The sequence below is a fragment of the Zootoca vivipara genome, chromosome 17 (genome assembly GCF_963506605.1).
Source record: "Zootoca vivipara chromosome 17, rZooViv1.1, whole genome shotgun sequence".
In the NCBI taxonomy this organism is placed as follows: domain Eukaryota; kingdom Metazoa; phylum Chordata; class Lepidosauria; order Squamata; family Lacertidae; genus Zootoca; species Zootoca vivipara.
Genome location: NC_083292.1, coordinates 13,800,409 through 13,824,391, shown reverse-complemented (window position 1 = coordinate 13,824,391; position 23,983 = coordinate 13,800,409). Strand labels below are relative to the sequence as shown.

The window sequence follows — 23,983 nt, the reverse complement described above, 5'->3', positions numbered from 1 at the left end:
CAAGTTGTAGCTAAATATTGGTGTGTGTGTGTGTGTGTGTGTGTGTGTGTGTGTGTGTAGATGGAGGTATATCTAAAACAAGGCACTCCCTCTCTTCTCCCACAGAAGGGAATGCCATTTTCGGTATATTGTATTAGACATTGTTTCAAAGTAGTATCAGTATCAAACTTTATTTCGGTCACAGACCAGCATAAGATAAAACATATGGACCTCGTTTTAAATTTTCTGCTTGCACTCAGACTATTCTCTCCGCTCTTCTTTCAGGAATATTTAAACAAGCATCAGAACTGGGTCTCTGGCCTGTCCCAGCACACAGGGCTGGCTATGGCCACGGAGAGCATCCTCCACTTCGCAGGCTACAACAGGCATAACACAACTCTGGGGGTGAGTGAGGACAGTCACCTCTTTGGTTAACTGGCCAGGGTTTGCTGTGTTTTTTTCTTGATTTTGTGGCTATTTTATACAAGTAGAGCCCAGTGCTCTCTGGAGATTAAAGAGTTTTTATTGAGGAGGGGTACGCTCTGAATTCACGTAACACTTTCAAGTTTTCCAGCGCCATACACCTCAGTTGCATCGTAGTGCCTGAGCTTGCTTTTTCCCAACTGCCTCCCGGTCCCTTTCCCCCTTTTGTGTCCTGTTTTTTAGATTGGAAGCCTGCAGGCAGGGACTGTCTTATAACTGGGGTCGGTAAGCCGCTGCAGGAGTCTTTTCCTGGCTAAAGAGTGGGATTAAAACACCACCTAATTCAGTTAGCAGATTCACTGCCACAAGACGTGGTGATGGGTACGAGCTTAGTTAATTTTAAAGGCGAGGGGGCTGGACAGATCCATAGCATACCACTGAATACCATTTGCTGGACAGCAGCAGAAGAGGGTGGTGTGTGTGTGTGTGCGCGCACACACACACACACACACACACACACCACTTACATAGTAATCATATGTTTTTTTTGTAGGCAACCCAGTTAACTGAAAGGCCTGCCTGTGTAAAGAAAGACTATTCCAACTTCATGGCTTCACTTAACTTGCGAAATCGCTATGCTGGAGAAGTAAGTACAGCAGTCTAAGCTCTGTGGCATTAAAACAGGGGTCATTATTTGTTTCCCTCTTGCTTTGTTTCTCTTCGCTAAAGTGAGTGAGATTTGCTCATTTAAATCAACTGTTTATTGTAGCATGAAACATTATTTTGAACATTATACATTTTAGTATCTAAAACATTTTATGTAGAAGTGAAAACAAACCGAGTAACATTTGTTGCATCCATCATATTCTTCCTGAGCTCCTAGTACTTTTCAAAGCTTTTGGTTGACCAGGGATTCTTTCGTGGATCATTACGTGCAAACAAGATGTTTAAACTTTGCTATTCAAAAGGGATGCATGAGAATATTCGGGAATGTTTTATTTTAATGATTTTTACCCAGCTCTTCTTTACCTGAAAATAAACTCAAAAGTGGCTTGCAGAATCAGATCGATTAAAACATGATGAAATAAAGGCAACTCACACAATGCAGAATCCCCATTTTGCACAGGCTATAATAGTAATCTTGCCATGCTTTGACAGGGGCTGAAAAGCTCTTCTTAGCCGTGGAGTAATTGGAAAACATCCATGTGACCACAAAGATAAACACTAGACATTTAAAGGTTTTTGCAAGCCGTGTTAACTGACGGGAAATTCTCTTAACAGGTCGCTGGGATGATTAATTACTGTCACGCCACAGGCCGCACCTCAGATCTCAGTAAACTAATGATCAAGCAGCTCAACGAGGCCCTGGAACCAGGCCAGCCTGAACACTACACTCAAGTCATGTTTAAGATGACAGCCATGTTGATAAGTAGCAGAGGTAAGGACAACAGTTCAATTTTCCTAGCTCTGCCATGTGTACGTGCATATATACATGCTTTAGAGAGAGAAGCCACAGAAAAGGATGCTGAAAGAAGAATTTCAAACTGGTTCTTTTGTTTCTCTATAAAAGAGAATTCTGTCCACTGGTTGATGGGCAAATAATTATTCAGCTTTGTACAGCTGTAAGGATGTTTGTTTGTTTGTTTGTTTAATCAATCAATCAATCAATCAATCAATCAATCAATCAGTCTCTTGCCCATGCTTCACCATTAGGTCCCAGGGCACATTACAGCTATTTATTTAAATATTTGTAGACCACACTTTTTAGGGGGGGGATGCATACAACACACAAAATTGCAACAGCATCACTAAAAGCATCAGTGCCTACCCTTAGATCGTAGGGTTGCAGGATTAAATAGCTACGGATGCTTATATTTGAACAAAATGTTTGTGTGATAAATGCAAAATGTTGCTTAATTTTTTTTGTAACTTATGCACCACTCCTTTCATTTCTTCCCTGGAGTCCCGTTAATTTAAGTGGGTCTACATTAAGTATGGCTACGTCTGGACCCAACCCATTTAAAATGCTTTTTTTTAAAAAAAGTATATGGCTACATATAAATGTTTCCATTTCAGACACTGACCCTCAGCTCTTGCATCACCTGTGTTGGGGCCCGCTGCGAATGTTCAGCGAGCACGGCATGGAAACGGCCATCGCTTGTTGGGAATGGCTGCTCGCTGCCAAGAATGGGATAGAAGTGCCGGTAAGGAAAACACAATCACTCGCAGCACAATCTGAGATGTGTTTACGCAGAAGTTAATGTGTTCAGGGGTGCTTACTGTCCCTAGTAACTCTCTTCATGGTTGCAGTCTTAAGAGTCATTCTCCAGAAGGAATCTGGAGTAAAAATTTGAATAGATGCGTGTTTAAAATCACCTGTGCTAGAAATTATTTCTTCTCCGTCTGTTGGGTGGAAGAGGATCTCCAGGGCTTGTTACCTCCTTCCTCTTGTTCTGTAGGTGAGGTTTATGAAATAACTTGGAAGTATCTTGCTAGAAGGATGTCCCTTGCTAGTTCCAGACCTGCTGGTTTCTCTCCGTTGACTTTGCAAGACTGGACTAATCCTCTCCCAGCTCCCCCTGTTATTTAGCCAGAGTGGAAGGGAGTCCTATCCACCTCATTTCCCCTTCTGTTTGGTGTTTCTAATTACATAATGCACAATAATAATATATAACTATCCAGCTATTAAAGCATACTTAGTGCATTTGTTTTTGCTGCAAATATAGCAGAAAGGAAAGCGAAAGACGCAACGTAAGCTCACATTAACTGTAAGAGTAACCCCACCAATCCTAATTTAAACACATATATTGATGTAGGTTGTCCATAGATAACTGACAGTTAAGCTGTCAGCATTTCACTTAAACTCCACTCAGTCTCTCCTGATTGGCTGATGGTCTCACTAACTGTCACTGGTTGCTGGGTCACCAGGAGGCAGACCCAGGGCCTGTCCATCAGAGGGAGCACCAATAATACAGCACCCCTGACTTCTCCCATAGTCACCACTCACTCTCCATAGCTTGAGAGGCATAGAGACATGAAGATCACGGTCTTCAACTTCCACTGCCATCTCTGCAATAGTAGTGACACTTTTAGGCCCAGTAGGAGCAGGATAACCATGTGGGTGGTGCTGTGGTCTAAACCACTGAGCCTCTTGGGCTTGCCAAGCAGAAGGTTGGCAGTTCAAATCCTTGCAACGGGGTGAGCTCCCGTTGCTCTGTCTCGGCTCCTGCCAAACTAGCAGTTCAAAAGCACGCCAGTGTAAGTAGATAAATAGGTACCACAGTGGCGGGAACGTAAACGGTGTTTCCGTGCGCTCTGGTTTCCGTCACTGTGTCCCATTGCACCAGAAGCGGTTTAGTCCTGCTGGCTACATAACCTGGAAAGCTGTCTGCAGACAAATGCCAGCTCCCTCGGCCTGAAAGTTAGATGAGCACCGCAACCCCGTAGTCACCTTCGACTGGACTTAACCTTCCGGGGTCCTTTTTTATATGTAACTACTGTGCTTGCCATATCACTTCCACACATTGGGTGGAGGTAGTTTGTAAAGATTGTGCCATGAGATGTAGAAATGCAGTCAGTTTTTCTAGCAAGAGTAGATAACTTGGGGTAATTTTCTTTGAAAGCGGCCTCACGTTGCTTTTGGAATACATGTGTGTTTAAGGGAAATATTCTAAAAATATCCCATGAGCTAGGTGTACACATGCATGCATTTCTGTGTACTAACTAGCATACAGAATCAAAGAAGTGTGTCTCAGAGTTCACTGTATACCCCACCATTTAGAATAGCAAGCAGGAAATGAAGCAAACGTTTGTGTTCCTCTTCCCTCCTTCCTCCCAGTTCATGCGAGAAATGTCAGGGGCCTGGCAAATGACCGTGGAGCAGAAGTTTGGCCTGTTCTCTGCCGAGCGGAAAGAAGCAGATCCCTTAGCTGCTTCGGAAGAGAGCCAGCCCATACCGTGTCCACCGGAGGTCACACCACATTACATCTGGATAGAAGTAAGTGCTCCTCTCCTGCAGTCGCTAGATGCTTACAGCAGAGATGGAGCAATGTCCTGTGCTGGTGGATTAGTGCCCACGGGAGAGTCGGGAGGGTACAGATCCAGCAAGCATTCTGGAATGGAAGGAGAGGCTATCCAAGGTTTTGGTCAGGGCTAGGATGCCTGACAAGGGGGCTAGTATCAGATCTTTCAGGACCCTGGACAGAGCCCTTGGATCAGACAATTTGCACTGGTAAAAGCAGGCATCCCCAAACTTCTGCCCTCCAGATGTTTTGGACTACAATTCCCATCTTTCCCGACCACTGGTTCTGTTAGCTAGGGATCATGGGAGTTGTGGGCCAAAACATCTGGAGGGCCACAGTTTGGGGATGCCTGGGTAAGAGCTTCCAATACCCTTTCAAGGCTTCCTTGTCTGGAGCCTTACAGGGGCAGCCTTTGGGCGCGAAGCCTAGCATTGAAGGGCTAATGCTGATCACATGGCCTGGGTTGGCAGGACCCTAAAGAGTCACCGACAATGGATACTAGATGGAGAAAATACATTCTATGAAGGCAGCTTTGTGTTTTCCTTGCATTACATCATTAAAGGAAATTGATTTGATATCTACAAACCTAAGGAGTGATTCTTTAAGTAGCAAACTCTTCCGATGAAATGCTAGACAGCAAAAGTTGTTCCGTTTTCCCATTGGCAATGCAAGGCTATCAGGTTGGGCTATGACACCACCTGGTGGCTGAAGGCAGGATGAACATTTTGGGAAGTAGACAGCTCTCAGAACCACTGTCAAACAGCTCTTGCTGTCAGAAAGTTCTTCCTGATGTTTATATGTCACCTTCTCACGAAACGTCAGGGCAGTGTACAGCAACATTAAAAAAAAGATCCCCAAAGCCACTAAAATGACTGACTACTCAGAAAAAATCAAGCAAATTGCATGGGCTTGTTGGCATAAAGTCTTCAAGAGACTCCTGAAAATCGAAAGCCTGCTGAATCGCTCTGCTGGAACGGTGTGGCAGTAATGCAGCACGGTGGCAGTAAATGCCGGATTTGTAGTTGAAGCTGTTCCGGTCTCTGTAACACAGGTAACAATTAGGAAGGCTCCTTCATATGATCTTGGGTGATCGGGCTGGGATAGGAGGGCTTTTATGTTCTCCTCTTCTGAGATCCTTCAAAGTGTAAGCATGGCTTGTGGGCAGTGAGTTCTGTAAATTTAAAAGTGAGCTTGCAGTCCATGTTTTAATTCTGCTGAGCGATACATATAAACATTTCTCTTGTTGACACAGTTCCTGGTGCAGAGGTTTGAAATCGCAAAGTACTGTAGCTCTGACCAGGTGGAAATCTTCTCCAGTCTACTCCAGCGATCCCTTTCTCTGAACATTGGGGGATCAAAAGGCAGTATGAATCGGCACGTGGCAGCGATTGGGCCACGTTTCAAGTAAGTTGGCATGCTTTTTTTTGTAAAGAAAGAAATAGGAAAATGCAACATGGGAAAGGCTTTGAACTTGGATGTATCCTATCCTAGCGTCTGGCTCTGTTACAAGGGTAGCCAATATGGAGCCCTCCAGATATTGTGGACTCTACCACCCATCATCCCTGACCGTTGGCCAGTGGGACTTGGTGTCCTCAACATCTGGGGACATCGTGTTGGTTAGCCTTGCTCTGTTGCACCCAACTATGTGCAAAAGACAATGAGCCTAGGACAGATCTCTAGTTGGGAGATGGATAAAAAGGTGTTCACTGGCTCTCTGTTAATAAATCAGCCAAATCCATTGATATGGAGCCATCTTGAAGATGGTGGGTCAGCCTAACTCATTGTTTGCACCTCTACTCACATGACCAAAAGCAAAACCAAACCTATTTCCTGTGTTCTTTGCCACACCTGTAGTGTGAATCATGAATGGAATCCCGGTCAGAGCTATGAAACTTAAATGGGCGTGATATTTCAGATAAGAATAGGTTTAATTGTCAATTACATTGATAGGACAATGTAAGCAGGACACAATCTAGGGTAGGTTAGAGTGGGAATGTAGGATTAGCAGTTCTGTGGTTTCCATGTTCCACTTGTCTAAATTATAGATTTTGGAAGTAGTGACTCAGAGGGAGAGTTAACCCCTCTTTCATCTCTTCGGAGCCATTCTGCCTTTGCACCACCGAAATCTGGAACCGACCAGCTTTCCTTCAGCACTGGATTTTGACTGCTCTCAATAAAACACCATGCTGCTGAAGGGTACAGCGGGATCACATTGCAGGGGTGCCTTCATTTTTATTTTCATTTTTTAAAAAGAGAACTTGCACTTGCAGCCTTGGTGCAATAAAACAGGGCTAGGGAATCCCTGTGGCCTTCCAGATGTGTTTGGACTCCAGCTCCCATCAGCTCCAGCCGCCCCAGGTGTGATGGGAGTTGTAGTCCAGCAACATCTGGAGGGCCAAAGGTTTCCCACCCCTGCAATCAGGCATCCTCTATTAAAAGTGGCAAGCATTGTGTGTGTTTGCCCCCGTTCAGAGCAAGTGTTGTAACAGGCTCCTGACCCCAATCAGTAATATATGCTTGATAGGAAACCTGTTAGCATGTGTAGGGAAGAGTATTCGCATGCCTTTTCATGTATTTATGTATTCATTACTTTTGGGATTGTTTAGGCTGCTGACTCTGGGATTGTCCCTGCTTCACGCTGACGTTGTCCCAAATGCAACGATTCGCAATGTCTTGAGAGAGAAGATATATTCAACTGCTTTTGATTATTTCAGGTATTGCTGTGTTTTTGCTCCTTACTTAACCATGTGAGAAAGGTAAAGTGAACAATCCAAGTGTCCCCCTTCTTTCCTCCCCTGCCCCAACATACCAGCACAGCAATAAGATATTGCAACTCTGTATGTTTTAGGTAGCTGCCCTGAAAGTGGACAAGAGCCAAGAGTTAAGAAAGGGTGGCAGCTTTGAACTGTGCTCCTAATAGCCTGGTTATGCGAATGAGTCTTGGGCTCATCTGCTCCCTCTTTTTCTCTGGATGATCAGAGTCTTTTACTTCAGTTTTAACTGCAGTATTAAAAAAAGAGAGAGTCAACTTTAAGCTATGATTTATAATCCTGGCTTGTTTCCCTAAACCAGCTATGGTTAAGCTGTGGCCCTACAGATGCTGTTGTACTACAACTCCCATAATCCCCAGCCAGCATGGTCAGTGATCAGAGATGATGGGATTTGTAGTCCAGTGATATCTGAAGAGCTGCAGGTCACCCATCCCTGCCCTACGTCATAGTTAAGTTTAGCCACAGCTTAAGGTTTGGGCAGAACAATAGACTGCAGTTGATTGAAAATGGAAGTGAAAGCTGACTATGTTTTCTTCGCTTTTGTACCAAAGGAGAGGGGATGAGGGGGGTACACGAGCTCAAGGTTCATGTAAACATTAAAGCATAGTTTAGCATTTCATCTCAACCCGAAGCACCTGCACTCTTCTGATTTATGCTTTGTGTGCTTAAGCTCTGCTCCGAAGTGTCCAACCCAAGGAGAAAAGAGGCTGCGCGAGGATATCATCATCCTAATCAAGTTTTGGACTGCCATGTTCTCCGACAAGAAATATTTGACAGCCAGCCAGCTTGTTCCTCCCGGTGGGTCTTAGATAAGAAGCTACAAAACAACTTTCCTTTCCCTTTTTTCAGTTGTCTGGCTGGGTGACGGGATGCTTCCTTTTCTTTTCAGATAATCAAGATACACGGAGCAACCTGGACATCACTGTTGGGTCTCGGCAGCAAGCCACCCAGGGATGGATAAATACATACCCTTTGTCCAGCGGCATGTCAACGATGTCCAAGAAATCAGGTCTGTCTCACGTGACACTGCCTTATCCTGAGCATTGCTAAACCATTCTTAATTTATGTTTTATAACTCTCATCCCCACAAGGAGAGAGCAAAATGGCACACATACCTGCTCATTTGATTCTCTGCAAAACCCTTAGAAGTATGTTAGGTCTAGACAGAATGACTTGATCAAGGTCATGCAGTGTCAGGAGGCTGTCAGCGGCTCAGGGCTGGTTGCCCAGGAAAGTATAAAGACAAGGGAAAGTTTCTTACCATCCTTTTTTATTTCAGTCTTTACAGAGAGAGGCTATAGAACCCAGCCTCTTGGATAATGGCGTTGTCCCAAGTGAATCTCCACACACCCCTCGTCTCTCCCACTTCCTCATTCGTCACTTCTATAGATGCTGCTACGTGCCCTCTGTCTTTGAGCCGTTTGCTCTCCTACTTTTAAGGCTTGCCGGCTTCTGGGAGATGGAGGGTCTGGGATGCTATCTAAAGACACCGTGTCAGTCAGCTGCCGCTCCGGTTCTGCCTCCTCTCCCATGATTTCCCAACTTTCCCCCTCATCTGCCTCTGAGCTGTGACCTCCCTCAAACCCCTGTTGTCAATCTATACTGTCTTCCTCTTCCTCCTCCCTGGAAGGGCCAGGATAGGGAGGCAGTCTCCACCATTCCTTCTCTGCCCAGTCCCTGACACCCAGGGAGTTTTCATGGCTGAGTGAGCACTGAAGCAGGATCTCTCCAGTCCTGCTATTACACTAAATTGGCTTAGTATTACATGTTTTGGCCGACAACAGGTCTGCCAGTTTAAGGTTGTTTTTAGCACTGTTTAAGGTTGTTTTTAGCGGCCTTTTATATAAGAAGCCTGTGTTCTGTGTTTTTAATTTTTATATATATGACCCAGTTTCAAGGATGGTTGTTGTAGCAAGAACTTGCACAACATTGACCTCGGCAAGATTCAAAAGTAAGGTTTCAATTCCCACCGTTTCCGGGTCTGTGCATCTCTAAATGCAGAGAATGCATTATCATTGTTATAATAAGATTTCTTCTCTGTGCTTCCCTATGCCGTCCCAGGGCAAGTTATAACACTTTGAAAGTGCCATACTAGAATCAGTTAAAACAAATTTGCAGTCAAGAGAATAGGTGGGGCCTACAAAATACACATTTGAGGTGTCAGTGGCCAGAGTAAGGAATTGTTTCATCAGCATATGATGCGTATTTCAAGTGCTTCCACAATTCTGTAGTCAAAGCTGTAGTTTGACTACATAGTAGTCACAATGCTGCACTTATGTGATAGGTAAAGGGTAAAGTGACCCCTGACCATTAGGTCCAGTCGTGACCGACTCTGGGGTTGCGGCGCTTATCTCGCATTATTGGCCAAGGGAGCCGGCGTACAGCTTCCAGGTCATGTGGCCAGCATGATAAAGCCGCTTCTGGCAAACCAAAGCAGCGCACGGAAACGACGTTTACCTTCCCGCTGGAGCGGTTCCTATTTATCTACTTGCACTTTGGCATGCTTTCAAACTGCTAGGTTGGCAGGAGCTGGGACCGAGCAACGGGAGCTCACCCCGTCGCGGGGATTCGAACCGCCGACCTTCTGATTGTTAAGCCCTAGGCTCAGTGGTTTTAACCCACAGCGCCACCTGCGTCCCATATGTGATAGGAAGCTGCTTTATACCAAGTCAAACCCTTGGTCCCTGTCACTCAGTGTTGTCTACGGTGATCGGCAGTAGCTCTCTAGGATTTCAGGCAGGAGTCTGAAATAGTCCGCTGCCTCATGAACGATGCTAAAATAGCACAGCGCTGAAAACCATTGTCCACTTTGGTCACTGCTAAGCAGCGGTTTTGTATGGAATTGGTCTGCCATCAGAAACCCTTACAAAGCAAGAAGATATGAAAAAGAGACTTGAGAAAGCTCACTGTGTTTCTTTTTAAGGGATGTCCAAGAAGACCAATCGAGGTACCCAGCTTCACAAGTACTACATGAAAAGGAGAACGTTGCTGTTGTCACTGCTGGTAAGCTGCTTTTACTTCTTCAGTAGAGTGGATTTGGCTTATACATTTTTGTTAGGCACCAGTAAGCAAGGGTTGAGTTAAGGTAGTGAAGGAAAACGCAGGAAGCTGTTCTGTTCCAGGCCAGACTGTTTGTCCATCTAGTCCAGGCACCCCCAAACCTCGGCCCTCCAGATGTTTTGGACTACAATTCCCATCATCCCTGACCACTGGTCCTCTTAGCTAGGGATCATGGGAGTTGTAGGCCAAAACATCTGGAGGGCCGCAGTTTGGGGATGCCTGATCTAGTCCATGGGTAGACAATATGGTAAAGTCCAGATGTTGCTGGGCCACAACTCCCCATCATCCCTCCCCCAATGCTGGCTGGGCGTGATGGGAGTTGTAGTCCAATAGCATGTGGAGAACACCAACTTGGCTATCCCTGATCTAGTCTAGTCTAGTCTAGTCCCCTCCGTCTGACAGCAGCTTTCCAGGGTCTCTATAAGGGGTCTTTCCCATCCCCTCGCAACATGATTCTTTGAACTGGAGATGCCATGAATTGTGGTCCTCCCACGCAATGCATGCATACTATATGTGCAATGTTTCATCTTTGATCTGACAGAACTTTGTTTTCTCTCCTTTTTTATTTATTTTCCCTCTGAAGGCTACTGAGATTGAACGCCTCATTACATGGTACAATCCTCTCTCATCCCCGGAGCTGGAGCTGGATCAGACCGGGGAGAACAGCGTTGCAAACTGGAGGTCAAAGTACGTCAGCCTGAGTGAGAAGCAGTGGAAAGATAACGTGAATCTGGCATGGAGCATTTCGCCTTACCTGGCCGTCCAGCTTCCCACCAGGTGAGAGTCCCTGTTTAAGGAGGAGATGAGACTTCATTCCACTGATGCTTTCAGGGCAATGACTTTGCTACTTCGACCTTTTGAAATATCTGGGCCCTTTATATTTTGGCATTGTGTGAAATGGACCTCCTGATAAATATGCAGAATGAAGTGATCAGTTGGCCATGAGACTATCTTTGAGTTATCCCGATCCCAACCTGTATATGGCTTTGCACACCAATACAAGCACCTCCAAACCTAACCTAGGTTGACCATCTCAATGAGAACTACTAGGCCTCTACTTGGCCAATCCAGCCTTTGTTCTAAAGGCCGACTCCTTTGGGCCAAAGCTGCAGTACCAAAGGACGTTTCTACCACCTCCTGATGACAAGTAGGGAGAAGGGACCGCGTCGTGTTCATTGTGTCCCAGTAATCCGTTCAAACTGCTTGTCGCTCCTAGGTTTAAAAACACAGAAGCCATCGGAATGGAAGTGACTCGTCTCGTCCGCTTGGACCCAGGAGCAGTTAGCGATGTGCCAGAAGCAATAAAGGTAAGTGTCTGTGCTTGTTCTAGCTGTGCCTGTAACCTAATGCGGATTGCTTACCAACACCACGAGAAACACGTTTGCTGCTCTGAAGATGCTGCTTGGAAGCCTTAGGCCCAAAGTGATCAGGCATCATTTTCCTGGATGCTGTAGCATCATCTAGCCTTCCTTAACCTGGATGCCTCTGGATGTTTTGGACTGCAGGGCCAGCACCTCCTTATTTTAACCAAGCTTGCTGCATCATGACCCTTCAGGCTATGCCAGGGGTCCTCAACCTTTGGGGGCCTTTGGGGGAATGTGCGGTGGTCAAAATGCCTGACACGGAGCAAATTCTGTGCCATGTAAAAATAATAATAATCAGATTCCGGCCCCTCTTTCCATGTGAACAGGGCAAACACAGGAGCAACAGGCGTGGCTGTCCTTTCGCTGCTTGTTTGGTCCCAAGAATTTCTTTCATTTTTTTCAAAATCGCAAAGGTGGAGCATGCTGGTTTTTGTAACCGTGAGGCTTAAACTTGTGGATGGTGAGAACCGGACTTTTCTGCTTTAGTTCCCTGTTTGTAGAATGCTCTCCCCAGGGAGACCTGCCTGGCGCCTTCGCTATATATCTTTAGGTGCCGGGTCAAAACATTCCTGTTCTCCCAGGCCTTGGACTGATTAAACAATCTGTGGTGGTGGTGGGAACGTGTGTGCAGTTTTGTTACGCATTTTTGTTTGTTGTGTATTTTTGTGCTTTTACAGTGGTACCTCGGGTTACGAACTTAATTCGTTCTGGAGGTCCATTCTTAACCTGAAACCATTCTTAACCTGAGGCGTGCTTTTGCTAATAGGGCCTCCCACTGGCGCACAATTTCCGTTCTCATCCTGGGGCAAAGTTCACAGCCTGAGGTACTAGGTCCGGGTTAGCAGAGTTTGTAACCTGAAATGTTTGTAACCCGAAGCATTTGTAACCCGAGGTACCACTGTATCCTGTTAACTGCCCCTGTGTTCCTCAGATGAAGGGCAGTATATAAATTTAACAAACAAGCGAACAAATGGTGTTTAAATGATTAGCAGAAAGGTACAGCATTTTAGAATCTTGCTTCTTTCCAGTGGGCCCTTTCCCATTTTGGCCACTTGAGTGACTCCCGTCTTGGCTTTTTGGTTCATTATTTCCCCTCCTTTCTGCTTTCAGTACCTCGTCACGTGGCACACGATAGATGCAGACGCTCCTGAGCTGAGCCACATCCTTTGCTGGACACCGACAGACCCTCCAACGGGCCTTTCTTATTTTTCCAGCATGTATCCTCCTCATCCTTTGACAGCTCAGTACGGAGTTAAAGTCCTTCGTTCTTTCCCTCCAGTAAGAAACCTGGCCTTTTTTTTTACAGGACGCTCTTAGAACGCATTTGTGCAAAATTAGGGATTTTGGTTTGTTGTCTCTGTGTGCTAGAGGGGAGGAGCAGGGCTCCCCTGATCTATTAGCGTTACTGTGACACGCAAACCGGAACAATATTTTCGTTTGAAATGTTACGTGGCGGCACTTGACAGCATCAGGTTGGGGGAAATTAGTACCTCACCTCTATATTTGTTTTAAAGGGAGCATTTCTTCAAGGTGGGGGCCAACGGGTGGTTGTCAGTAATATTCCAAGCACTGTCATGACGGTAAGGGAGCAATCTTGTTTCTGAAGCCAGGATTAGGTTAAATGTGTTTGCTCTTTCAAGAGAAAATTATTTTCCTTCCCTAACTTGAGAAGAAGCAAATCCTAACTGCTTTTCCCTTTCTTTCTTTTTCTCTTCTTTCCCTGCTCACACCCCCAAGGATGCCATTTTATTTTACATTCCACAGATCGTGCAGGCACTTCGATATGATAAGGTAAGGCTGCACAAGTACTGAATAAGCCAGGAATATTTTTATTTGTTTTAAGGAATGCATCGGCCACCTTTCAGGACAAAAGCCGCCTCCCAAGGCAGCTTGCAAACACTGGTTCAAGCAATATAAAAGTACAGAAAAACAATCCAATTCCAAATTTAAAAACAGCAGTCCTAAAACCCACCATGCAACACCTCAGTAGAAGTTGGAATGAAACAAATATTTCTAAAGCTTGTTTAAAAAGTGGATAGGACCACAGGACTGCTGGAAGAGAGTTCCAGAGATATGGAAGGAGTTGTCTAATGTGTATCCTTCTTAATGCTGAAACAGACTTCTAAACGGTTTACAAGTACAGTGGTACTTTGGTTCCCGAATGGCTTAGTTGTCGAACAAATCGGCTCCCGAATGCCGCAAACCCGGAAGTAAATGTTCCGGTTTGTGAACGTTTTTGGGAAGCTGAACGTCTGATGCGGCTTCTGCAGCTTCCGATTGAGTGCAGGAATCTCCTGCAGCCAATTGGAAGCCGCGCCTTAGTTTTTGAACGGTTTCGGGAGTCGGACGGACTCCCGGAACGGATTAAGTTCGAGAACTAAGGTACAATTGCACAAGCATTAGAATAAAAGAAGCCATAATTTAAAATGTGCGACAAAGCAATCCTCATTAAAACACAGTAAGTGTAGTCATAGAATCATAGACCAACAACAGCTGGAAGGACCCGGGTCGCAAAAGGCCAGAATAAGATCTTAACAGGCGGACGGATTCAAGTGTGAGTGGGTGGTCTGTTATTGTTGGCATCTGTCTGTCTCAGGAGACGGTGGAGGAGTGTGCCTTTGGGGGCGAAGTCAAATTGTTGGAAGGTTGTGGCTGCGAAGACCATTATGGGAGAAATATGTTTTGTTGCAGCTGGGGAAGGTGAAGCACGTGGTTAGGCTGCTGCAGATGCACCAGAGCGGTCCATTAGGCCCTGTTCAAATTTCAGTCCCAAAATGCTACCTCTTGGGGGAAATCCTCTGGGTAATGGGACTCCTTGTGTTTTCTCAGATGGGCTATGTGAGGGAGTACATCTTGTGGGCAGCCGCCAAATCCCAGCTGCTGGCTCACCAGTTCATTTGGAATATGAAAACCAACATCTTCTTGGACGAAGAGGCGCATCAGAAAGACCGTAAGTCCTTTTATCTTGGGCTGTTTCCCGACATCGATGGTGGGGGCCCTTTGACCTCCACATGATGATGGGACTACAACTCCCATCATTCCATCATCAGCCAAGCTGATGGGAGCTGGAGTCCAATCATATACATAGAGCCAAAGCTTCCTTATCTCTGCTTTCCAAATTCCTTGGGTTATGACGTTTGTGGTGCCACCATTTTAGGCCCTCCACCAAAGTTTCCATTATCCAAATTTCATTTTTTTTTATTAAAAAAAAATTGCTTGACTCTTCACGCAGCTGACATCGGGGAACTGCTGGAGCAGCTGGTTGAGGAAATAACGGGCTCATTATCTGGGCCAGCAAAGGAGTTTTATCAACGTGAATTTGATTTCTTCAATAAAATCACCAACGTTTCAGCCATCATCAAGTAAGTAAGAGACGCTCAGAAGATTGCCCTGACAATTAGTGGTCGTGATTGCTCCGCCTGGGGCCTGGATCTCCTCCACCCCCTCAACTTTGGTGGGGCGGTCTCCCCAAAAGATTTGGGGGGCACCCAAACAGCTTGGTCCCCATGAGTTGGCACCCCTGATTTTGGATTAAAATGTAATGGTTTTTTATGTTGTTGTACCACCCCCCTGCCCCCCGGGGTATCTTATGAGAGGGAGGTATATAATTAATTTATACAAATAAATGTATAAATTTATGTAAATGCGGGAAGAATGAACCAGATACATTAGACCACATTTTCTTTTCCTGCAATTATGGTATTAATGCGAGAAGGCGATTGCTGGGTGCTTTGCAGGTGGATGCATCGATTGCGGCATTGCCAACTATTCAGGGGTTACTGTCAGATAATAATGATGGAGTTACTTTAGTGGTGGCTGAGTTGTTGTGCTCGGTTTATGCAGAGAGATTGGGCCACTGTGGAGAGGACCAGGGGATGCTAATTGAAAATTGATATAAAATATTAATTTAATTGATATGTATTTTATTTCATGAAGTCTATAACGTGAATGTTTTATCCATAATTTTGTTCTGAAACTCCTGGACTTGCCATGCCTAATAAAGGTTATAGATTGATTACAAATAAATAAATTAAAATGATTTTTCTCTCTGCTTAAAATATTACTGGTAAAAACCTGCTTATGGCTATATAATGTGTTTTCGTTTGAAAGTGTGAATATTACCGGTATAACGTATTTAGGTTTATGTTTCTAAATACATTGCAAGTCGCTTTTAAGACCTTTGTGTCACAAGCGACTAACAAGTCTCATCAATAGTAATAATAATCATAATAGCAATAAAACAGCTAGCATATTTGCAGAGCTATGCAGGGTCGGGTTTTGTTTCAAATTGGATGGGGGGGCTGTGTGTTGATATTCCTGCTTTTCCTGCATTGCAGGGGGTTGGACTTGATGACCCTTGGGATACCTTCCAACTCTGATTCTATGATCACTGTCATGCTGTGTTATAAACTTTAGTCTGCTGAAGACTTTGCATTTGTAGTAATGTGTGGAAAAAGGAAATTGGCATAATCAAAATACAGGCAACTACAAGCTAGTTATACAGATTGCATTGTCAGGTCTGTAATCTGTATAGTAAATAAATGTATCTATATTTGCATTTGAGATTTGCCTGCCCAGTATGTTTAAACTTGGGCCATTGATTCTCTTTGCCTGATGTTTTTGTGGTTTAGCTGTTTGAACAAGAACTCTTTTATCTTAATTCCCCAAACGGTGACTTGGCCAAGAATAACCTTTTAACTTGATTGCATGGCGGAAAGTCTCCTGAACTTTGAGAGCTGACTCTTCTGAAGCACAAAAATACCTGCTGTTTACTTCTGGCTCTGGGTGGAAACCCCAGACTCTTTTATTGAGCATCTGCTCTCATTGGGCAATGGCATAAATAAAAAAATAAAAAAATTGTCCAGTAGCACATTAGAGACCAACTAATTTTGTTCTGGGTATAAGCTTTCGTGTGCATGCACACAAAAGCTTATACAGTACCTAGAACAGGCATCCCCAAACTTCAGCCCTCCAGATGTTTTGGACTACAATTCCCATCATCCCTGACTACTGGTCCTGTTAGCTAGGGATCATGGGAGTTGTAGGTCAAAACATCTGGAGGGCCACAGTTTGGGGGTGCCTGACCTAGAACAAACTTGGTCTTTTTTAATTTATTTTGACTGCGTCAGACCAACACGGCTACCTACCTGAATCTGGCCAATGACATGTTTTGCAAAAGTAAAACTCTTTCTGTAGACCCAAACTTATCTTCAGGTGACAAAAAAAAATATTGGTCCAGTTTAAGTCTGTTTGGTGTGTGGTAAAACTGCATCATCACCCTCATTGTTGTCTGAATTCCTGGGCCTTTTAGATTTTCCCATCTCATTGGTATCCAGCTATTCCTCTCTTAGAGTAATACCACCTCAATAAGCAGCTGCTCATCCTCCCTAGAGAAAGCTTGAAGAATGGCTTCCAGCCAGTGGCCAATGGCCTCAAAACGAAAGTCCTTGTGCTGTCTCCTGGAGCCAAGCTGTAGGCTTTTAATACCTCTGAGCTTGGATACAGCAGACAAAACACTCTCACAGGATCGGCTGGTTCCAACCTCACCTTTTCTGCTGTCAGACCCTCCCAGTGCTTGTGCGGCAGATTTCCTCATTCATGTTCAGACACAATCTTCTTCTTCTTCTTCTTCTTCTTCTTCTTCTTCTTCTTCTTCTTCTTCTTCTTCTTCTTCTTCTTCTTCTTCTTCTTCTTCTTCTTCCTCCATAGGCCTTACCCTAAAGGTGACGAAAGGAAAAAGGCTTGTTTGAGTGCTTTGTCCGAGGTGAAAGTGCAGCCTGGTAAGGAGATGAACAATTATTATAAAATTTCTTTTCTTTTGGCATTGATCTTGTGCAGGCATCCCCGAACTGCGGCCCTCCAGATGTTTTGGCCTACAACTCCCATGATCCCTAGCTAACAGGTCCAGTGGTTGGGGAAGATGGGAATTGTAGTCCAAAACATCTGGAGGGCCGAAGTTTGGGGATGCCTGATCTTGTGTGAGCTGCCCATGGAGCTTTTTCAGCCGAAAAAAATAAACAGTAGCTGAAATACGCACACACACCCCTCCCACATTACTCCATCTTTATCCCACATGTCAGTCAACCAAGCAGCATTTCTCAATGCTTGCTGGCTGTACAGAAGAATGCCCCGTTTACTCCATCTTTATCTCATATGTCAGTCAACCAAGCAGCATTTCTCTCAGCTAGCTGTTAGTGGGAAAGAGCAGCTAACCATTTCCCCAAGTAATTATACCACTGGCAAACCAATTGCCGTGTGTGTGTGTGTGTGTGTGTCCATGGGAATTAAATTTACTTCCGCGGAAGAGCTTGGGTTTCTTCCAAAGGCTGCAGGCTATGATCTGAATGTGATAGCCACATTGTTTCAGACACTAATTCCTGGACCAGTGTGCAAAGCGATAAGAGGAATGCCTCGTTGAGTTCATTAGCGCACCAACATGGCAGCGTCAAGTTGCTTTACCGAGGAATTCTCTTTCTCTTGGACAGGTTGTTATCTGCCCAGCAACCCCGAAGCGATTGTTTTGGACATCGACTACAAGTCAGGAACTCCTATGCAAAGGTATGGTGGCCTTGTTTTCTTCCTCAGCTCAGTTTGCCTCCAGTAATAAAGACTTACGAATTATGGTGCTGGAGAGTCCCATGGACTGCTAGAAGATCGAACCTATCCATTCTGAAGGAAATCAGCCCTGAGTGCTCACTGGAAGGACAGATCATGAAGCTGAGGCTCCAATACTTTGGCCACCTCATGAGAAGAAAAGACTCCCTGGAAAAGACCCTGATGTTGGGAAAGATGGAGGGCACAAGGAGAAGGGGACGACAGAGGACGAGATGGTTGGACAGTGTTCTCGAAGCTGCCAACATGAGTTTGACCAAACTACGGGAGGCAGTGGAAGACAGGAGTGCCTGGCGTGCTCTGGTCCATGGGGTCACGAAGAGTCGGACACAACTAAATGACTAAACAACAACAACAACAATAAAGACTTGGATTCTCCTCCCCTTCTAAACCAGGGGTGGGGGTGGGGTGTCTGTGGACTACAGCTCCCATCATCCCTTGCAGCCACCATGGCCAATGGTCAAGGGGCTGTAGTCCAACCACATCTGGTCCATTTCCTTTCTGTATTATTATTCACTTTTCCTACTCTTAATGTCCTTCCAGCGCTGCCAAAGCACCTTACTTGGCCAAGTTTAAGGTGAAGCGGTGCGGAGTCAGCGAACTCGAAAAAGAAGGTCAGTACAGTAGCTTCCCAGTATATATGATGTTTGTCCCCATTTGCATTAGAATTTCCTGCAGTGATTTCCCCCCGCTTCCTGTATTTTAGCTGAAATATAACAATCCTTGGTTTCCCCTTGAAGAGGAATATAATTTACATGGATGTATTCCATGTGCTTTTCATATGAGATTGTTGTTTTTGAATGCTTGTGAGTTATAAGGTAGTAATTGTTATAGTCAGTAATACCAGCCTTTTCCATGAAGCCTTTGGCACAGTCCCCTAGACCCTATGACCTTACTGTGTGTCTAGTCAAAATATATGCAGAGGAAATAATCGTATATCCTTTCCCTGTTTACTCCAGCCTCCTCATTTCTGTTGTGTGAAACTTTCTATTTCTTTATTCTACTCATTTGGTTCCTATCCGACCTTTTGATCCAGAAAGATCCCTAAGGTGGTTTGCTGGGATTGCTTTTACCTCCCGTGGAACATGGCATATAGCTCTGCACTTGCCTCTCCTCTCTTTCAGTGGTGGCTGGTGCCCATTGCGGCTGGTTGGGTGAAAGACAGGGGAGGCCGACAGTAGGGGGCGCCAGAGCCAATGACCAGCAGAGCCAGCTCAAGCTAGCTTTGTCTCCCAATCCTCCTAATCCTGGCTGGCTAGCTATTTATCTATAGCACATTCAGTATAGTACATCCAATAATAAACAGCAACAGAACCATTCTACTAGGAAACTCAGAGAACAGAGGAGAAACAAATGATTTTTTTTAAGGGAAGGAGAAGTAATATTTTAAAGATCGTATCCAAAAATATCATCCTGTACATTAGGCAGGAAAAACCAGAAGCACAAATATAGGATGGGGGAACCTGGCTTACAGTGGTACCTCGCAAGAGGAATTTAATTTGTTCCATGGGTATATTCGTTTTATGAAAAATTCGTCCTGCAAATCGCGGTTTCCCATAGGAATGCATTGAAACTTAATTAATGTGTTCCTATGGGCAAAAAAGCTGCTTGCCGGGGCTTGTCACCGCCTGCCTTGGAAAACCCCGGCAAGCAGCGCCCAGTGCGCTTCGGCTCCATCCCCCGGTGCTGAAGCGTGGTGGGCGCTGCTTGCCGGGGTTTGCCAAGGCAGGCGACAACAAGCCCCGGCAAACAGCACCCGCCGCACTCCGTCCCTCGGAGCCGAAGTGTGGCGGGCGCTGCTTGCCAGGGCTTGTCGCTGCCTGCTTGGCAAGCCCCGGGGAACCAGCTGTAGCGTGGGAAGAAGGCAAAGGAAGATCGGCTGTCAGCTTCCTGCGCTTCCTTTGCCGCCTTCCCTAGAAACTAGAAAACCTCGTCGTCTTGCGTCTTTCGTCTTGCGAGTTTTTCGTTGCACGAGGCATTCGTCTTGCGAGGTACCACTGTACATGTGAAAAGGATCTAGGGGTCTTGGTGTACCACAAGCTTAACATGAGGCAACAGTGTGATGCAGCAGAAAAAAGAAAAAGAAAAAGCTAATATTATTCTAGGCTGCATCGACAGAAGTATAGTGTCCAGTTCAAGGGAAGTCATAGTACTACTCTATTCTGCCTTGGTCAGACCCCACTTGGAATGCTGTGTCCAATTCTGGGCACCACAATTTAAGAAGGGTGTTAACAAGCTGGAGCATGTGCAGAGGAGGGCAACCAAGATGATCAAGGGTCTGGGAGCTAAGCCTTATGAGGAGCGCTTGAAGGAGCTAGGTATGTTTAGCCTGGAAAAGAGGAGACTATGATAGCCATCTTCAAATATCTTAAGGTCTGTCACGTGGAGGAGGGAGCATGCTTGATTTCTTCTGCTCTGGAGGGTAGGTGTCAGAGGGCCTGATATGGCTACTCTAGAGTAACGACTCCAGCATGGTCTTTTAAGGCTTTTATTAAGTGCTGATTATTTACAGTGTTCAGAGCGGTAAAAATGCATCCTTAAGGTGAGGTGTCAGAACCTCCGAATGGCGAGTGGCGCGTTTTCTTCCAGCACCAAAGCTTTGGCAGACCCAACCTCTTCCCCCTACGTTTGCGTCGCAATTCGGGAGTTGGGGGGATTGGCCTCCCCCCCGTGCGTCCAACTTCCTGTCCCACCTGAGGCATGGCTCCACAACCTTGCCTGAGCCTCGGACACCACTTCCTGACTCTCCGCTGGAGGCAGAGCTCTCCTTACTCTCTCCAGCGCTTGGGGATGGGCTGGAACTTAAGATGGGAGGGACTTCCCTGTATCCCTTGTCCCTCACATCCACCCCCCTCCCAGGCTCCTCTCCCCCCCTCCCTAGGGGCTCTCTGCTTGCTGGGGACGAGTGAAACCCCAAGAAGTCTGTGGCATCCGAGCCTGTGGGTGTAAAAATTTCCCCCCAATCCTGCGATCTTTCTCCTTCCCCCTGAGAAGACGGGAATCCCAAGAAGTCAGTGGCGTCAGAGCTGGTGGGAGTAAAAATGTTCTGCCAGTCCTCTCCTGCCTCTGACGTAGTCGACCTCGGTGAAACCCACACCTCTTCTTCCGTATCCTCAAATTCCGCTTCCCATCTCCATGGAGAGCTGCTGCCTGCGATCCCTTCCTCCCGCCCCTCCCCCTCTCCCTCCCTTTCCATGTGCCAGGGCTTGGGCCTGTGGGGGAACAGGGCGTGGAACTCTTCCACTAAAAATTCCTCAGGTACTTCCGTGGCCGGTATCCACTCATTGTGGGACGGCGGAGTGTCCTCCCATGCTATCAGGTACTCCAGCCCTCTCACCCCTCTCCTTGAGTCTAAAATCTCAGTTGCCTCATTGAGCTGTCGGGCGTCTCCCGTCTCCCCCCCTCCCTCTGGAGGCTGATCGCTGTCCCTGAACCTGGTACTTTCTCTGTACGGCGACAGCAGCGATCTATGAAACACTGGGTGCACTCTCATGTCCTCAGGCAGTGCTAGCCTGAAGGCTACCGGGTTGACCTGTTGCGTGACCGTGAAGGGGCCCAGCCTCCTGGGTGCTAACTTCTTGCATCGCCCCCTGGTGGGAAGACCTTCCGAGGATAACCAAACCTTGTCCCCCACCCTGATGACCTCTCCCGGTCGCCTGTGGCGATCTGCCCCCTTCTTGTACGCTTCCTTGGCCCTCTCCAAGTGTTCTCTGAGCTGCTGGTGCACCGTCTCCAGGTCCTCTGCCCAATCCTCTGCCTGTGGGCCCTCTTCCTCCTCCTCCCCCTCCCTCTCCGGGAAAGATCTGAGGTCGCGCCCGTAGTTGGCCTTAAAGGGCGACACCCCTGTGGAGACGTGCACCGCATTGTTGTAGGCAAATTCTGCCAGTGGCAGGCGATCCACCCAGTCCGTTTGCCTCTGGCTGACGTAACATCTCAGGTACTGCTGCAGAATGGCGTTGACCCGCTCCGCCTGTCCATTGGTCTGCGGGTGCCGAGCCGTAGACAAACTGACCTCCACCTGCAGGAGGTTCATGAGCCGCCGCCAGAACCTGGAAACAAATTGGCGGCCACGATCCGAAATAACTCTTAAAGGCAATCCATGCAGTCTGAATACGTGGTCAACAAACAGTTTGGCCGTCTCTTCTGCCGAGACCGCCCTGGCACACGGTATAAAGTGGCACATTTTGGACATGAGGTCCACCAGCTTGTTCAGCTCCTCCTGCGCCCCTCGCGCTTCCTCCTGAGCGGCATGCAATTGCTGCTGTGCCTGCGCTGTGAGGTTCCGTAGCTCCTGCTTCGCTGCTTCGGCCTCCAGCCTCCAATGCTCAGCCTCTTGAGCGCTCATCGCTGCACTCCAAAGTAGCCAAAAAAAGATTCGGAGGTTGCTGTCAGAGGGCCTGATATGGCTACTCTAGAGTAACGACTCCAGCATGGTCTTTTAAGGCTTTTATTAAGTGCTGATTATTTACAGTGTTCAGAGCAGTAAAAATGCATCCTTAAGGTGAGGTGTCAGAACCTCCGAATGGCGATTGGCGCGTTTTCTTCCAGCACCAAAGCTTTGGCAGACCCAACCTCTTCCCCCTACGTTTGCGTCGCAATTCGGGAGTTGGGGGGATTGGCCTCCCCCCCGTGCGTCCAACTTCCTGTCCCACCTGAGGCATGGGCTCCACAACCTTGCCTGAGCCTCGGACACCACTTCCTGACTCTCCGCTGGAGGCAGAGCTCTCCTTACTCTCTCCAGCGCTTGGGGATGGGCTGGAACTTAAGATGGGAGGGACTTCCCTGTATCCCTTGTCCCTCACAGTAGGACTTGAACCAGTGGTTTCAAGCTGCAAGAAAGGAGATTCTGACTAAACACTTGGAAAAAACTTTCTGACTGTAAGAGCTGCTCAGCAGTGGAACAGACTCCTGCGAGAGGTTGTGGTCTCTCCTTCCTTGGAGGTTTTTAAATGGGTTGGATGGCTACCTGTCATAGATGCTTTAAGCTGAGATTCCTGCATTGCAGGGGGTTGGACTGGATGACCCCGGGGTACCTTCCAACTCTTAAGATTCTACGATTAAAGCTACAGCTCTCGCAATTATTCTTGGAGGCCGGGTTCCTTTCGGGAGGATCTCTTCAGTATTACTGCTAAAGGGAAAGTGTCTTAGTTCTTTAGTCATCTCCTTCTCTCAGCAAGCTTGCATGGAGTGCCGGCATTTCTTCTCCCCAGTGAAACTGCATTTGGTTTTACTTGGATTTCACACTCTTTCTAGGTCTGCGCTGTCGTTCGGACTCCATAGACGAAAGCGGAGAAGATGGGGTAGAGAGCAAGAAGATTTGCTGGCAGGCAGCCATCTTCAAAGTGGGCGATGACTGCAGACAGGTAAGAAGGCCGCAAGCCCCTTCTCAGGAACGACCAGTTGAACTGTGGCGGTAATAAGCTTGCATATTTTATTTTATTTTTGGCTTTCCCCCGAGAGCGGGGGGGAAACACGCCTGCTGCCCCACTGCATAAAGGTAAAGGTAAAGGAACCCCTGACCATCAGGTCCAGTCGTGACCGACTCTGGGGTTGCGCGCTCATCTCGCATTATTGGCCGAGGAAGCCAGCGTACAGCTTCCAGGTCATGTGGCCAGCATGACAAAGCCGCTTCTGGCAAACCAGAGCAGCACACGGAAACGCCGTTTACCTTCCCGCTGTAGCGGTTCCTATTTATCTACTTGCACTTTGATGTGCTTTCGAACTGCTAGGTTGGCAGGAGCTGGGACCAAGC

The 23,983-nt window shown here is 46.6% G+C and overlaps 1 protein-coding gene across 1 annotated transcript in view; it reads left to right on the top strand.

Annotated features, from left to right (window-relative positions):
• The window catches only part of PI4KA (phosphatidylinositol 4-kinase alpha), a 99,091-nt gene that overhangs the window by 63,217 nt on the left and 11,891 nt on the right, over positions 1 to 23,983 (top strand). The window contains exons 29-48 of the mRNA XM_060269495.1: positions 265 to 384; positions 956 to 1,048; positions 1,684 to 1,840; positions 2,479 to 2,606; positions 4,241 to 4,399; positions 5,677 to 5,828; positions 7,031 to 7,138; positions 7,866 to 7,993; positions 8,085 to 8,204; positions 10,119 to 10,198; positions 10,839 to 11,032; positions 11,472 to 11,562; positions 12,730 to 12,897; positions 13,357 to 13,410; positions 14,449 to 14,569; positions 14,852 to 14,981; positions 17,329 to 17,399; positions 18,105 to 18,177; positions 18,775 to 18,845; positions 23,485 to 23,594. Of these exons, the coding sequence (XP_060125478.1) occupies positions 265 to 384; positions 956 to 1,048; positions 1,684 to 1,840; positions 2,479 to 2,606; positions 4,241 to 4,399; positions 5,677 to 5,828; positions 7,031 to 7,138; positions 7,866 to 7,993; positions 8,085 to 8,204; positions 10,119 to 10,198; positions 10,839 to 11,032; positions 11,472 to 11,562; positions 12,730 to 12,897; positions 13,357 to 13,410; positions 14,449 to 14,569; positions 14,852 to 14,981; positions 17,329 to 17,399; positions 18,105 to 18,177; positions 18,775 to 18,845; positions 23,485 to 23,594 (2,328 nt within the window). The remainder of the gene's footprint in view (positions 1 to 264; positions 385 to 955; positions 1,049 to 1,683; positions 1,841 to 2,478; positions 2,607 to 4,240; positions 4,400 to 5,676; positions 5,829 to 7,030; positions 7,139 to 7,865; positions 7,994 to 8,084; positions 8,205 to 10,118; positions 10,199 to 10,838; positions 11,033 to 11,471; positions 11,563 to 12,729; positions 12,898 to 13,356; positions 13,411 to 14,448; positions 14,570 to 14,851; positions 14,982 to 17,328; positions 17,400 to 18,104; positions 18,178 to 18,774; positions 18,846 to 23,484; positions 23,595 to 23,983) is intronic.